The sequence below is a fragment of the Scardinius erythrophthalmus genome (assembly GCF_964197995.2).
Source record: "Scardinius erythrophthalmus genome assembly, chromosome: 8".
Lineage (NCBI taxonomy): Eukaryota > Metazoa > Chordata > Actinopteri > Cypriniformes > Leuciscidae > Scardinius > Scardinius erythrophthalmus.
In genome coordinates, this window is record NC_138228.1 from 15,431,023 (window position 1) to 15,447,606 (window position 16,584).

The 16,584-nt window shown below is 37.0% G+C and overlaps 2 protein-coding genes across 3 annotated transcripts; one reads left to right on the forward strand and one right to left on the reverse strand.

Annotated features, from left to right (window-relative positions):
- Positions 1–1,407: 1,407 nt before the first annotated feature.
- On the forward strand, positions 1,408–13,198 carry rbm28 (RNA binding motif protein 28). 2 transcript variants are annotated; one of them, XM_081373161.1, is made up of 21 exons: positions 1,408–1,474; positions 1,597–1,762; positions 1,871–2,038; positions 2,134–2,252; positions 2,342–2,417; positions 2,528–2,620; positions 2,870–2,941; positions 3,064–3,127; positions 3,210–3,406; positions 4,547–4,613; positions 4,750–4,859; positions 4,944–5,020; positions 5,128–5,263; positions 6,960–7,024; positions 7,604–7,759; positions 8,629–8,778; positions 9,360–9,434; positions 9,528–9,760; positions 9,855–9,972; positions 10,820–10,961; positions 13,005–13,198. In XM_081373161.1, the coding sequence occupies exons 2-20, from the start codon at positions 1,645–1,647 to the stop codon at positions 10,955–10,957; spliced, it is 2,232 nt and encodes a 743-aa protein (XP_081229287.1). In that variant the 5' UTR covers positions 1,408–1,474; positions 1,597–1,644; the 3' UTR covers positions 10,958–10,961; positions 13,005–13,198. The 2 variants fall into 2 exon arrangements, with proteins under 2 accessions (XP_081229287.1, XP_081229286.1); XM_081373160.1 differs by lacking the exon at positions 13,005–13,198 and having other exon boundaries at positions 10,820–11,962.
- On the reverse strand, positions 11,968–14,160 carry lepa (leptin a). Its single transcript, XM_081373163.1, has 3 exons — positions 14,139–14,160; positions 12,977–13,173; positions 11,968–12,867 (listed from the first exon to the last, which is right to left on the reverse strand). The coding sequence occupies exons 2-3, from the start codon at positions 13,121–13,123 to the stop codon at positions 12,487–12,489; spliced, it is 528 nt and encodes a 175-aa protein (XP_081229289.1). The 5' UTR covers positions 13,124–13,173; positions 14,139–14,160; the 3' UTR covers positions 11,968–12,486.
- Positions 14,161–16,584: the final 2,424 nt, after the last annotated feature.

Here is a 16,584-nt window from a genome sequence, read left to right on the forward strand (position 1 = left end):
CAAAACATGATGTCTGTCTGATCAGTTGAACCAACAAAAGCACACCCATCTGAAAATCAGTCAATATAAAAGTACAATAGTGTTAGCAAAACCTTTCGACAGGGTCGCATTTGCAAACATTCACCAATTTTGTGCACTGTATTTGCAGAAAATACCAAGATTTCTACTTCAGAACACTGATTTCACTGTGACATGGTGTAGGCTAAATCATAAAGGAAATAGAATATTATGTCAGTCAAGTTCATATTTGAACTGCTCAAATGTGGAAAGTTTATATCTGTAGGCCTACAATACAAAGTTATTTACAAATTTATAAAAACTAATATTGTATTTAAAATATGAAATGATATATTTTCATTGTATATATAATAAATATATTGTACAAATATTTTCTTTTTTTACCATTACGGTTGGTAAAAGACAATGCATTGTTTAATGCATTGTAAACTATGTAAAATAATGCCAAAAAGATTTTAGTGGATGATGTCGCCCTCTAGTGACCAAGAAAAGATAGACATTTTGAGGGACTAAAGCAGTCATCATAATGATAGTATTTATTGATAGAACTGAATAGAAATGTATTTTTTTAAGTAAAAAATAATAAACCTCATTGCCTTGTTTTTAAAAACTGCTCATAATTTGACACAAATACCACATTTTGATCAGCAAACGTAAATATATATATATATATATATATATAAAAAAATGTCACTCATTGTATCGCTATCGCTGTTAAAAGAAACAATAAAACACAATTAAATATAGCCTATATACCGGTAATTCACCAAAAAATTCAGTAATGCTTTGCACAGCTTGTGTTCATTACAAACTTCAACTTTTAGGCTATTTGTTTCTTCCGTGAAGACGTTAGGCCTAAAGATGTCAACCTCAAACGTGACGCAAAACTGCCATAAAAATGACTCAATGAAAATGTTTTAAATGTTTCTGTTTATATTATTTTCTTTCTTTTTTCCTTCTTTTTACATGTATTATTTTATAGCCTATGTTATAATGTATATTTTCTTTTCCTATTTGTTGGAGTATATTTATTCAATATTTTTATATACGTTGGACTGTTATATATTTATTATTTGTAATGTGACTGGCAAAAAAAAAAAAAAAAAAAAAAAATGTTTTCAATCATTATATATTGATCAGAATCAGAATGCTGCATGATTTGTTCACAAATCGGAGTCTGATCCGGTTCTTGCCTTAACGGTTTGTTCCTCACACAAAGCTATGATGTATATGCACACGAGTCGTTTGGATGGTGATTTTGTGCCACATCAGCGCTTGGAAAAGACCAGACTGTAAAAAGATAAAATTAAATTAAAAACAAATTGGAAAAGACTTACCCAAACATGTTCCTCCAGACCAGCAGGAGTCAATACTGTTCCTTATCGCGCAGTGGTACCTTGACGACGTCCAAACCAAACGAAGAATCTCATGATAACTTCCTGTACAGCAGAAACATGTGAGAAACGTGCATTATTACTACTGCACTGTCTTGAGGCATTTAAACGACCTCCTTAATATTATCGCGACTTGTATGTAACAGTATTTGTCATAATCAGTAATAAACATTGTTGTTTTTAGAGACGTTTGCTGGCTGTGAAGAACAGTCGAGCTGAACTCGTGGTGAAAATGCCTGCAGTTACTTTATTTGTCAGGAGATTACCTGAAACAGCCACCAATGATCGTCTGACAGCAGTATTCTCTGAAATAGGACCACTGAAAAACTGCTTCGTTGTCAGTGATAGAGGTAAGATTTTACTAATTAAATCCAGCTAAGTGAGATCATGTGTAAAACAGCATTTATATGAAATATGAACGTTTTGTATGTGTGCTGTGTTCGTGCTGTTACTTACAGAGACTAAGAAATGTCGTGGTTTTGGATATGTGACGTTCTCTATGGAAGAAGATGCACAACGGGCCATAAAAGAAGTCAAGGAGTATGAGAAGCAGAATATATTTGTTACTGTAGCCAAGAGAAAACCAGATGATAAGAAAAAGAAGAAGAAAGTGAAAATAGAAGAGGGTTAGATCTTCATGCACATATTTTGATTTATCATGGATTGTTTTTACTTAATGTTTTGGTTTGGAAGATGAAATGACTCTGAACTGTTCATGCAGATTCAGAAGATACAGAGCAACCTAAGAAATCAGCAGAAACCAAAAGTCCTGAAAAATTTACAGGCATAAAAAAGACAAAATTGAAAGCTCGACTGATCGTCAGAAATCTCAGTTTTAAGGTAAGTTGACTAAAATCTGCTGTTTAAAGGAACAGTGCTTAGTTTTGACATTTGACGTTGCCTCTTACACTTGTGCGGTTTATGTGCAGTGTGAAGAAGACGATTTGAAGAAGATCTTCTCTGAGTTTGGAACCGTGCTTGAGACCAAGATTCCCTTAAAATCAGGTAAAACTTTGACCAACATGTGCAACACATCTCTTCTATTCTCTTTACATGATGTTTTTTTCATACGGCCATCCACCTTGGTTAGTTTTTATGGCATCATGTTTGTGCAGATGGGAAGAAGCGAGGTTTTGCGTTTGTACAGTTTAAGAACATGTCAGAAGCTGGAAAAGCTCTTGCTGCGATGAACCTGAAGGAGATCAAAGGTGAGTCTTTCTCAACACTGAACACACTATTGCAGAGTGCTTCAGCAAACTTCCATGACATCAAATTATTTACGTTGTTATTATTAATGTAATATCAACATTAATGAAATTTCAAAATAATCTATGTTAAAAATCGTTTTTATTAAAGAAATCTTGAAATATCTTGAATCAGAAAATGAATTGTAACTATGTCGGCGCTGCCAGGTTTTTATTATTATTAATAAAATGCGTCTTATTCGTCCCTCACAGACAGACAGGTGGCTGTGGATTGGGCAGTTCCAAAGGACAAGTATCTCGCCACCCAATCAGCTTTAGCGCCTGGTAATTCGTTTTGTCATTTTCACCGCATTATTATTTATTTATGTGGATGTGGTTGTAAAAAGCTTTGAAAGTGCATCTACGGTCTAGATTTTTTTAGCGAAGTCTATCTTGATATCTTGCAGGAACTATCAAAGAAGAGAATGTGGAAGGTGCAGTAACTGATGGGAATGAAGGTGCTAAGAAAAAGTAAGTACTGGATATGTAACTGATCTGATGATGTGTGTTTAGGTGAATTCTTTAAATTTAAAACGAGGTCTCTCGTGTTAAGGTCTATGTCACTGGAAGAGAAGGATGACTCTGAGTCAGAGGAAGAGGACGATTCAGAGGATGACGACAATGCAGAAAATGAATCTCAGCAGACAGATAGTGATGCCAGAGAACCTAAAGACGACGACGATGATGATGATGATGACGACGACGACGACGACGACGATTACGACGAGGACAATAAGGGAAAAAGTGACTGTATGATTAATTTTCTTCATAGAAAAAAAAAAACCCTAAGGCCCGTTTCACACAATCCGTATGCAATACCAATATTTTTATGTGCCCATGTTTAACAGGTTAGAGCATTCACACTTCTCGCAGACGTGGTCCGATCAATGCATTCCAGGATCATGTATATATGCAGCAGTGCAGTGATCGTTTCCGCACTAAGTCTATTTTTGCTGTAACAGTGCATTGTTTGTGGCCAAAATGAAAATGGATTGACATGAAAATTAAGTAATTTCACCAGTCTACTGTGTTTCACAGTCAAAACATGTTTTTTTTACCCGGAGTAAAGCAAGGAAAAGGATACCTTAACTCACATTTAGATAAACAAAGTGGCATAATGGATGGCACTCGTGTCTTCGTGGAGATGGAAAACCAACTCAGTTTTTCTATGACCCGCTGGATTTCTTGTATAATGATTTAAATACAAAAGAAAAAGCATGAGAGTTGGCTGTTTTTGTCAACTGTAAGTTTTAATTTAAAGTGTTTTGATACTACCTTGTAACTAGAGCTGCACGATTAATCGTAAAAAAAATTCGATTTCGATTCAAACACCCACACAATCTCATTCTTAAATAACACGATTCGCCTGTGTATATTAAAAGGTGCAAAATCACACCAGAACATTCAAATGTGTCGGCGCTGAACTGAGAGAGCAGTTGTCATGAATAAACATGAAACCGCTTTTCAGCCACACATTATCATTATTTCTGTTACAAATATTCATATTATCATAGAAGAACTGGGAAAAAATGTTATAATTCGTACATGTTTAAATGTTTTAGCACTTGCTTGAGCAACTTAATACATAGATCTATAAAGATGTAATGACTTGAATACATTGTTTAAATTTAGTGCATTTAAAACGTGATTGCGTCTATGAAATATTGTAAACCTGTAGTGTGTAAAAAAATAAATAAATCACACTCCTGAAAAAGTATTTTCAGGAACAGCGCTTGAATTTGAAATAAAAATAATGGATAAATTGTATTTGTGGTATAAAGCACAATGAGCGTACATACACAACTGATCATGTGTGAAATGCGCGTATGTCATATCATGCATGTAATGTGTCCGTCAACACTGTGACTCTCTGTAAATCTCTATCCACAGCTCTTCCAAAGAAGAAGAGAGACCCTCTTTCTTCAGATGTGACTGAGGGAAGAACCATCTTCATCAGGTGAGAATCATATAAGGAAGTTCTGTTGTATAGATGTTTTTATCAAACTACAAAGCAGTGCTGTCTATAAACAATTGTTTAAACAGAAATTCATGTGTTCATTGTCATATCTTCGTTTCATTTTGGGTTCTGTCAGAAATCTGTCCTTTGACACAGATGAAGAGGGTTTGGAGGAAGCTTTGTTGCAGTTTGGCGAGCTAAAATACGTTCGTGTGGTGATGAACTCAGACACTGGACATTCAAAAGGTGTTTTTAATCACCAAAACCTTGGCCTGTATGGAATTAAATACAGTATTCATAGTAATTCTGTCTCTCGATATATCTTTCTAGGTTGTGCTTTTGCTCAGTACAAAAGTAAAGAAGCGGCAGAGAAATGTATTGCTGCTGCTGCTCAAGATGATAAAGAGGTGAGTTCACTGTCCTGCAGCTCTAGTAAGAGTTGCTGTTCTTATATCTTCAACATATTATACCAGTAAACATCAGATCGTTGTGCTGATGCATATGTGTATTTCAGTTTGGTGGCATTAGGGTTGACGGCAGGCGATTGAACATTTTGCCAGCCGTAAACCGAGAAGATGCGGCAAAATTAAAGGACAAGAAAGTGAAAACACACACAGGCACCAGGAACCTTTACCTCGCCAGAGAGGGCTGTAAGTAAAGCCAGTCACACAATGCTGCCAGTCAAACAGAGCTTCGTTTTAGTTCGGCAATAACAGTACAGGCCATGTTTACACCTGGTATTAAAAAGCATTTTAGTCAATCTGATCACAAGTGGTTGCACTAAATACAGGTGTAAACGGGGTCTAACATGTTTTGAGCTTGGCTTGTCCACTTTCGATCTCTTTCAAGGGTAGTAGAAAATGAATTTGACCGAATTGCTTATGTAGTGTAGACAGTCATGTGGTCGAATGCGTTCGATCAGCCACAAAAGACCGCTTACTCTCTGCCTACTGACTTAAGGCCCTATTTTAACTGTCTGAAACACAAGTATCAAGCACGAAACGCAAGTAACTTTGTGGGCGGGTTTTGGGCGCTGTTGCTATTATACCGGCGGGATAAATGACTCTTGCGCCCGACGCAAATCTAAAATGGGTTGGTCTGAAGTAGCTTCATTATTCATAGGTGTGGTTTGAGCGTAACATGAAATAAACCAATCAGAGCGACATCTCGCATTCCCTTTAAGAGCAGGCGCGCTTGTTCCATGGCGGATTGCTATTATAACGGCGGATTTGCCAGGCACGCGCCAGAAGCGGTTCACAGCCGAGGAGACCGACGTTCTCGTCAGGGCCGTAAAAGACAGAGAAGTTACATTGGGGATGGGAGAAACCCACCCAAATTAGCTTCGGTTAAACAGGCGTATAATAATTTGGGTAAATGTGTAAGCTGGATTTATGCCTATTTTTTTCACCTCTTCATGGACACCACAATGATTTACCTCGTGTGTTAATATTTTTCCTTGTAATAATGTATGGTTTTCTAAAAATTAGAACTGCTGCATCTGTGTGTAGATGAGATAAGCAAAGTGCATGTGTGTTGTGCACACACTACATTGATTATGGCCAAGCATGCGCCCTTAAAATAGCATTTGAATAACATGCGCAACGCGCCACTGACTTTAGACTAGGTTTTCCCTGGTCAGTGGCGGAATTGTTTTCTAAACCTGCAAAATAGCACCAGGGAACGTTTGCGCCGGAACACGCCGCCTCTTTGCGCTGAACCGCTCCCGGGAGCGCAAGTTCATTTCCTAACTTACCGACGTGCGTCTTTGGAGGGAAAAGTCTGTTGTGCGCGGGTGCAAAATAGGAATGATACATGTGTCGGTGTACAAAGTCAATTGCGCTGGGTGCAAGATAGGGCCCTTAATGTGTAAAGATTATGGGAAGTGCCCTTACTAGACAGGCTTTGTCAGCTGGACACCCAAGTTTGATTTGAAGATGAATAACACTAGCAAGCACAATGTTCTCTGGTTTCTAACACACACTCACCACGTTCGGCGTGGTTTTGCTGCTAACAGAGCAGAAACAAAAGCTGCTGCTCTCCGGATGTTTTTTCCGTCGTCTCCTTTTGTGTTCGTATGTAAATCGCGTGAGCTTATTTTATCCATTAGATTGAAAGATTGAAAGAAACATTTACCTGCTCATAGACCCTCACCTCAAAAATATCAGGACAGAAGTGGTTTAAAGTGGACAAAAAATACGGGATTAAAACACCAGGTTTAAACCAGAATGTGTCACTCATCTACTTTTGATCCGATCGACCAGAACGCATTTTAATACTAGGTGTAAACAGGGTCCAAAACTAACATGTGCACCTGGATTAACTTGTTACCTCTTGAACTTTATCTAGTGATTCGTCCTGGATCCAAGGCAGCAGAGGGAGTTTCAGAAGCTGACATGGCCAAGAGAAAAAGAGTGAGTGCAGAAAATGTTTTTGTGTGAAGTATTTCTATAAAGTTTCAATAAATGTTTATTTAAATTTTATGGTTTGTAATTTTAGTTTTCATCTTAAATTTATTAAGCTTAAGTTTTTCATCTAATATTTGTATTTTATTTTATTTCAGCTTTATTTAAGTTACCGAAAATGATTCTCAATAGTCTATTAACAGCAACGCTGCTGATTTTAATACATCCAAATCAATACTGCAGTTGTTTCCCTCATATTTACATTCAGGAGTAAAAAAAAAATAAAAATTCTAGCATCAACATCCACACCATCCGGGTGTCTGTATTTTTTATTTTTATTCTTTAGACATCTGATGCATTTTCCTACACTAAATGGGAAATGACCCTTTCATATGTTACATTGCATTAACATTTTTGCTGTCAAATCAAAAATCAAAATAATAAAAGCATTGATTTCGAGATGCTTTCCATCACTTTGGCAGATAAAAAAGGTATCTGCCATATGATCATGCCAGGTGTAAAGGTGGCCAAAAAGTATTTTTGTGCATGTTTTCTGATTAACAGTTGTTGTTTTTTGTGTGTTGTCAGTTTGATGAGCTGAAAAGGGCAAAGTTAAGGGACGTTAATGTGTATGTGTCTAAAACACGGCTGCGTGTCCATAACCTGCCTAAGAGCGTCAATCAGCCTAAATTTCGCAAGCTCTGCCTCTCCGCTGCTGGTGGTAAAGGTGTCCGCATCACTGAGGTAATGCACACACTTTAAAATTGTTTTTTTAAAACAGTGTTATTAAAAACCAACTAACAGCAAACCAAAATTTTAAACAATGTTGATAAGAGTCGTCTTCTCGCAGTTCTTCCTGGTAACACTAGAGGGCAGGACTATGTTATTTGAGTATGATCAGGAGGTTTCACTGTCTAGTTTGTTAGTAGTCATATAGCTGACTTTTCAGGAACAGTCCTCCTAAAAAGTCTTAGGGCACAATGGTTCATAGAGCAGCTTTTTCGGGGTTCTGACCTACAACCTCTTGATTGCCCACAGGTTTAAGGGGCTGTTTATTTACATTTTGAGGAAATGTCATTACGACCTGACAGATATCACTGAAATTAACCAGTCTCTGTGACAACCCTAAGCTTAGCCAGATAGAATCTCTCCCTCTGCCTATCATTTTGCATGTCAGAAAGATAAATGTTAAAAACCTTTAATAAATTTGTCTTTTAAATTAAATTATTATTAAAAGCAAACAAGATGTTGGGTTTGGAGACAGGCTTGTATGGTTAAAGGGATAGTTCCCCCATAAATGAAACTTTTGTCATAATTTACCTAACCTCAAGTTGTTCCAAACCTATATGAATTCCTGGTGAACACCAAAGATATTTTGAAGAATGTTGGTAACCAAACAGTTGATGTACCCTATTGACTTCTATTGTATATTTTTTCCATACTATGGAAGTCAATGAGGCCCATCAACTGTATGGTTACCCATATTCTTCAAAATATCATATTTTGTGTTCAGCAGAAGAAAGAAATTAATTTAGGTTTTATTATGGCATAACTTTTTCATGTAACAAATTAATGTTCCTGATTGTCTCTTTCTCTGTATATATTACCTACAGTGTCGTGTGATGTATGATAAGAAGCCTATTCGGGGTCAGGTGATGGGTAAATCTCTAGGATACGGCTTTGTGGAATTTATAGCACATGAACAGGCTTTACAAGCCCTACGTCACCTCAACAACAACCCAGACATCTTTGGACCTCAAAAGGTAGACCACCACAACTTTTTGTTGTAATTCAAATACCAACAAAAAGCCTGATTTGGGTTGCTGGGAGCTTTGAAAGAAAAACAGGATATTTAATAGCCTATTTGTTGTTCTATTAAGTCAAGATGTTCCTAGAAAGAGAAGTAGGCCACTGTGGCGACTGTCTTAATTCCTAGAAGTATTTCAGCTATGTATTTTGGCACGATGTTAGATGATGTGAGCTATAGTTTGCTGGTGTGTTAACACACTTTGAGGGCCTGTTATTAAGGGCTTCAGTGCCAGGTTCACAGCAGTGGACCTTTAGAGTTTTGCAAAGGAGGACAAAGGAACAAACGAACAAATCAAGCCATGTGCCTGTCTGTCAATCTTTCCACGCGTCATATAAACACTCATTCCTCCGACGCTCAGTGGAATGTGTTTTGGTCTGTATTGTATGTAACTTCTCAAAAATAAGATGAATCGTTCTGTTCACTCACTTTTGTGGCTAAGACTCATGGGTATTTCACTTAATATAAATTGGAAAAAGCTTTAGCATTGAGCAATACCTGAAGATTGAGCAAGACCAATGTTGTCATTCCCATCAGAGACCCATAGCGGAGTTCTCTCTGGAGGATGGCAAGAAGCTGAAACTTAAAGCCATTCGTCTGAAAAACAGCAAGGTGAGACTTGGTTGCCGCTTAAATAAAGAATTCCCTAAATTAAAATATAAAAAAAAAATGGATTGAGTCCTTTATGTGCTTTTTCCATTGAAGCTGCCCAAACAAGACAGTAGCCAAACAGGAGGGCAGCCGCAGCATCCTTCGGGAAAGATGAAAGGTCCCTTGCGGAAAGGAAATGCGGCTAATGTTGATAAACAGGGGAAGGCACAAGAAAGCCAGTACTCCGGGTTTATGACCAAATCAGAGGTGGAGCACGTAGAACTGAAGGATGGCAAAAAACGGCAGAAGGTTCTGCATATGCCTTCGCATAGAGGCCCAAAGATCAGGTACAACTCACTGCACATGTGAAATTGAAACAAGTACTGTTTAATTAATCATGAAAAGACTATTACGTGCAATGACCCTCGCACTATTCCTCAGGCAACGCGATAAAGGGAAACAACCCATGGTGCAACCCAAGAAACCAAATAAAGGGCCCAGCAGGAAAGATAGAAATATGTCTACTTTCATTGAGAGACGCAGCATAATCGGGAAACAGGCAAGTCAAAGAGTTAAAAAGAGAATTTGTGTGTATATTTTATATATAAAATATGATATATATGTGTGTGTATAACAAGTGCTTTCAATCGATTAAGTTGATACTTGCACATTTTCCTTTAATTAAATTTTTTTAAATCCTTTAATTTTAAAAAATCTACCATTATTCACTTATATTTTAATAATTTCACATTAAATCTCTAAAGACATTTTTTTTTAAATGTAACAACATTTAATTTAAGCAAACTTAAAATAATCTTTACATAAACCCCTTTATAATGTCACATTTAGTTGTCTTTAGGTGCCTTTAATATAGCAGGGCTCAATGCTAAGGATTTTATCTACTGGTCCAGTAGAGCTGTATGTATATACAGGGTTTTTCCTGCATTGAAAAGTTTTTGGTGTCTTATTACCCAATCGTTTAGTTTAGACTAGAATGAGGTGAAACCAAAACAAAGCAAGTTGTTAGCTAGCTGCTAATTTTATTCAATTGTATATGGTAGAAAAGTGGACTGTTTGTTAAAATAAACTTTGTAATACTACTTTTTAATATTGTAATGACTATATACCAAAATAATTATCAGTAAACAATGAGGAACAAAAGAAACAAACATCAAGGTAAGAGATCATACATAATAAATGAGATGGGCTCGCAGGTCAGGCTACTTTTGTGTGTGTGGATGACCTTTTCTTTCAGCCACCACCAAAGACCATTTTTGACCCCGGGAAAATCCCTGATATATAAACAGTACTAAACGTTTAGACGTAGGTTTTGGTTTAAGTACCACCAGTTCAACCATTAAATTATTTTTTCAGAACAATTCTTATGTCTATTTATTCTGTTTCAGAATGGCAAACCTGCAAAGAGAAAGTTCCAGAGCAGAGAGGATGCTCGCTTTGACAGTTTGGTGGACCAGTACAAAAAGAAACTGATGGGCAAATCAAACACTAAGACTGTAGTCAAGAAGGGCAAATGGTTCAGCTGAACATGTGAGAGAAAATGAACACGTTAAATGTCGGAAACTTCTCAGAGGGGGACTGAATTTAATACTTTAGCTCTGTCTGAGTTTTTAAAACGAAAAAAAAAAAAAGTTTTTTCAATATGATATTACATATCAGAAGACTATTTTTTTCTAAAGAAATAAAATAATTTAGATATGGTTCCAATATTTAACAGACTGTTTTGTTGCTTATTAGTTTGGATGTCTATTGAACTAAATGTTTATTAAGAGAGTTCCACGCCAAGCTTCATGTTTCCTGCTGTTTTCGGCACAGAGTTTTTTAAACATTACAAAGATAGAGCTTTTGTAGACAGGATGAGTCGTCAGCTGTTGTCAATATGGACTTCGCCAACATTTATTTTAGGTGTCATTATTTAACTGCTCTCCTCAAACTTTGAAAACAGGTGTACTTGAATTAAATGCCAGCAGGCATTTCCTGTCATCCCTTGTTAAACAAGTTATGTAATGCACCCTTGTTGACTGCCTGGAAAATAATTAACTTGCTTGTGGTTTTAATCCTGTATAAAATTAAATGAAACCAGCATTTTGGTTGATTTAATGTCTAAAATGTTTAGAGCAGATTTACTCGTGGCCAATATGATCTCAACAAATGAGATGGGCACAAAATTGTTAAATTGAACTCTTATTTCATTGAACAAACAAAGCTATAGATTTTTGACAAAAGCGGGGCCAGGCAAATTGATATGATATTTGACTGATAATGTCAAAATGGGTAGTTATATGTTGATTTAAATGAATTGCAGGTATTTATATGTTGTATGGTCAAAAAAGCCTGTTGTTGACAGATTTATCTGAAAAACCATTCCAATGCTGCATTTTCCATTTTGGGATTCATTGGAAAACAGGACCAATAAAATAAACTACTACATGAGACATCCCATTTAGATAAAATCACATCTTAAATGTAATCACACATATGCAAGCTGCATTGGCATAAACATAGCTACAATAAAAGTATACAATCAATTTATTTTACAGGTAACATTTTTTTATTGGAAAAATGCATCATTATACAAAATACAAAACTATTAACAATCACAGTATATCAAAACTGCATAGATTCATACTTTGTAGGACAATATTTTATTTATGTTGGTGCGTGTCCTACATTGCTGGTGTTGCAGCAAGAAGTAAAATGGGAACATAATTCCAGCTTCCCAGCAGAGTCTGACCTCGCTTTTTCTAGTAAACAGTGACATCACTGAGCAAGCTCAGCAAGTGCTGATGTCATCCTGCAAACAGCATGAAGTATGACATACTAATGTGTGCAGGTATCAGATTGCTAATGTTTGTTTACGTCGTAAGGACAGATTGTTCGGCGCATCATGATGTCGCAAGTAACGTTTCTCGCTTTCCATTTTATAGCAGGGAATCATTTTTAAATCTGTTTGTACATAAAATTGTGCCAAAAATGCTGCTTTGGAATTTATAAATATACAGGGTTTTAGATAAATATAATAAATAGTGTACTATAATGCTATAATAGTGGCAGATTAGCAGTTCTTCAACTGGTCCAGGTTATCTATCAGCTTTTGCAGGAACTTTTTCAGTATGTCTAAAGTGATGTACCTAAGAGTAATGTGGTAGGTGGCGTTGTCCTCTAAGAAAGCATCCAGTGACCTCCCATTGGCTGGTTCCTTGGGTGTGCAACGCATTAATGTCATCCTTTCATTAAAGTAACCCAAAAGATCGGACACATAACTGCGTAACTGGCTCACATTCCCCTTGGATGGTACATTCCCCTTGGACAGCCTTTGAAGAACCTCCTGGATGGTAGTTAGGGTGTCCACGATGGACCCAAGCCCTTGGATAGGTTTATCAGCAAGAACATCAAGCTCTGGATTCCCAATGTGGATATTTGGATGCAGTGGACTCTGTGAGAGAAGACAAATGAGCATGACCAGATCTCAATGAGTTTCACCTGTATTAACCTTTAACAGAACAGAAACCATGCAACAAGTTCACTGATTTCTAACCCATTACCCTCTCATTTTGTTGCTTAATTCTGTAGATGATGGTGTCTGCTTGCAGTCTGACCAAGTTTTTGAGGCTATCCAGATGAATGGGAATGCCATCAATCAGAAAGAGCATGCTCAAAATGCAGGTGTAGAGAAGAGCTGGAAAATACATGTTTCCTGTGTTTGCGATGTCTTTTTTTTTTGGCAGTAGTGCAATACCTGCTGAAATAAAAAATACGTTATTCTGAATGTCTACTAAAATCTTTTAAATGTAATTGTTTAAATGGCTTATGCTCACAAAATCTGCATTTATTTGATCAGAAAATATTATATTTTACATTTAATTCATTCCTGCAATGGCAAAGCTGAATCTCTACTTAATATTTTTTATAGAAACCATGAAACATTTATCCTATATAACGTTTCCTGATTATAACTAGCCTCTACAGAAAGAAAGTGCAGTTTAGACTATATCTGCATTCCTGCAATTAATTGGCTAAATGCTTCGTTCTTCAATATTTACGGTCTCCCAAACTGCACTAAGACAAGTTATAGTAAATTCAATTAACAAAGGGTATTTTCTATACAAATTGTAAAGCTTTAAAGCTGTGTCTAATCATTGCACAATCTTGCAATCCAGGCTTGATATTTCAGTTGATCTTTAGTTGATGTACATGCCATTTAATCTCCGATATCAGATCCGCTTAAGTCATAATGCTAATTCCAATTAAGAACAGTTTTTCCAATAAAAATACAACATTAAAAAGTGGGTTCCTTGCACATGAAAATACTTCTAAGGGAACTCTAATGTGATGGTGCCTGCAGTCTTCAGCATGTCAGTGAACCCCAGGCCTCTCCAGTCTGCAACATCAAGCAGTTAAGCGTTCTGCTATGTTCAATCTCTACATTTGGATTTCAAAATCTAGTAAATTCCCTAAAGAACAGGTTGCTCTTGTATAAACAATAATTGCTTCATTCCAAAAGCACTCTTATCTATGTTTTATTCCCTGTGTGGATTTCCCCGTGTTTCTCCATAATATAAATAACTAAAAATACCATTTTAAAGGCTATAAAAGTTAGATTAAAAAATCACATATTAGCGAGAATGCCGATGCTCATTGGAGTGTCAGAGCCGCAGATAGAGTGAGAGTAGTGATGAGTAGAGAGAGAGAGTGAAGGGGACTTACCTTTGAGATCTGAGGATTGTATGATGCCCAGACTCCATGAGTGGTCAGGCTTATATAGCTGATAGTTGTTGACTCATGTGTGAATCACCTCAGCCTTTCCTTCCCTGGTTCTCCCAGAGCATGAGGGGGGACAACACCCCCGCTGACATCTCAAGCACAACCCAAACCCATCTCAAACACACATGTACATGTACCACAGTCACCATGTGATCGGTGTGTTACAATTCACTATAAATTTTTGGTTTTTAAAACAAGAAGCTAGTCCCCAAGGGATGCACTTTGTTGAGGAACTCACCGAACTAAGTAAAAAAATGTCACACCCACTCAGTGACCAGATCCCGATGCAAATATATACTGTAGGTGTCAGGATGCATCGAGCATCAAGTAATATTTGTAATATTAATTAGCATGAATTTCCTGCTGGTCTTATTCCAGTTAGCCAAAAAGCACTCTAAAGCTAGTTGACTAAGACAATTGTACTAGTTAAATTAGGGGATCTCTGATTTAAATACAATTTTCTCCTATTTAATGGGCATTTTTGCTTGGAATCAAATGTTATAATGTTACGATTCACATTGGTTTGGTATAAAGTTTAAAACTCTTAAAGGGGTCATATAATGTCATTTTTGTACAAGTTATTATGATTCTTTAGGGTCTAAATTAAAAGTGTGTAGTATACTTCAATTAAAAATTCTCATTAGTATTGTAAGAAAACACTCATTTTACCTGGTCAAAAACAGCTGTTTTCAGCACGCCGTTTAAGTGCATGTGTCTTTAAATGATAATGAGCTTTGCTCACCCCGCCCCTCTGTTCTGTGCGTACACCGTTTGTAAAACAATAACCATAACGCGTCGTTCATTATAAATGAGTGTAAAAATAGCCGCATTCATGTGAAGCGTGCAAGCAATTTGCAAAGATTAATATAAAGATTAATATAAAGGTTAATAAAACGTTACACTCACTTCAGTTCTTCTGGAGGTGCAGTAGGAACACGAATAGTTGGTGCTGATCCTTTTTTCAGGAGCAGCTTCTTAGCAAAACCAGCTTTATATTGACCCTATAGTTTATAAAGCAGTCCGGTGAAATGATTCGCCCAAACATGAAAGCATTGACGTTGATCGTGGGGAATATTCCCTTCGAAAACAAAACTCAGCCACTGCGTCTTCAGCGGTTCGGATTTAGGAACATCAAAATGACTGCTGTGTTCCTTATTACACCCAAGAACAGAAAACCACAATCGCCTAGCTAGACGCCATTCTGCTCATAAACAGTGCTCCTCCAGCATATCAACAATGAACGCGCGTTGGCGCGTGCTGTGATTGACAGCTCGCTCACGAGGGCGCGAGGGCGGGGCTGTGTTGAAACGCTGCTGTCAATCAACCATCGTAGGAGGGGCGTCGATTTTGTGACGTCACAAAATCGAACAGCTTGATTTGAGAGAGGGGAAAACATATAAGAAGATTTAAAAAAAAACATTGGATGGATTTTTATAATTTTATGATGGTTGTGAATGTGTACAGGCACTACCAACACACATTTCAGTACAATCAACTTGTAAAAGTGCATGTACCATTATATGACCCCTTTAAATGAAGATGTTTTTTCTACGGAGAAAACACTCCCGAAAAGCAATCCACTGGACAAGTGAGCGGTTATCTCATTTTAGCTTTGATCAAAAACTTTCTACAGACCCTTCAGTTATTTCAGATGGACGCTCAGGGCTCAGTAGACCCCACTTAAATAAAACAATGCTTTATCTCTTTGTTGTTCACAGCGCTGCTGTTGTCTAGTGCTGTGTTTTTCAACCCCGTTCATGAGCAGCAGAACATTTTGGATGTTTCCGCTATGTTTTACACAGACAATTCACCCTTAATGATCAGTAGGTGTGTCAAAAAAGTGAAACTGCCAAAAGATGCAGTGTTAGTTCCTATACAGGAACAGTGTTCAGAAACATTGATCTAGAATATTGAGCAGTCAGGTGTTGGCGTTGTGAGTCACAGGACGGCCCAACTGGGGGTGGTCAGGTTGCTGTAATGGACAGATCTTGCAGAGATCAAGAGAGTCCTCAAGAGAGTTCTCAGAGCCCCCATTCTGAACACTGTGACTGAGCTTTGCAGCAGTTTGGATAACAACATGCATTGAAGAGTTAAAATTGGATAATATGCATTTATGATGCAAGTATTTATGATGCTTTGCTTCAAAATAATTGAATCTCTCATCATCGGATTTTTGAAATATGAGCTATTAAAAGAACAATGTTGAACGTTGAAAGATGTTGAAAGAACACAAAATGTTATTGACAGTCAGGGCCAACCACGATGCTGTCATTTCTGTCTGGTGTGTGGTTTAGTATAGCGATGGACGCTGAACAAATGGAAAGGAGAATATGTGGGGAAAAAATCTAAATCTTGCTGTTTGAATTAAACTCAAAATGTTCAGACAGAC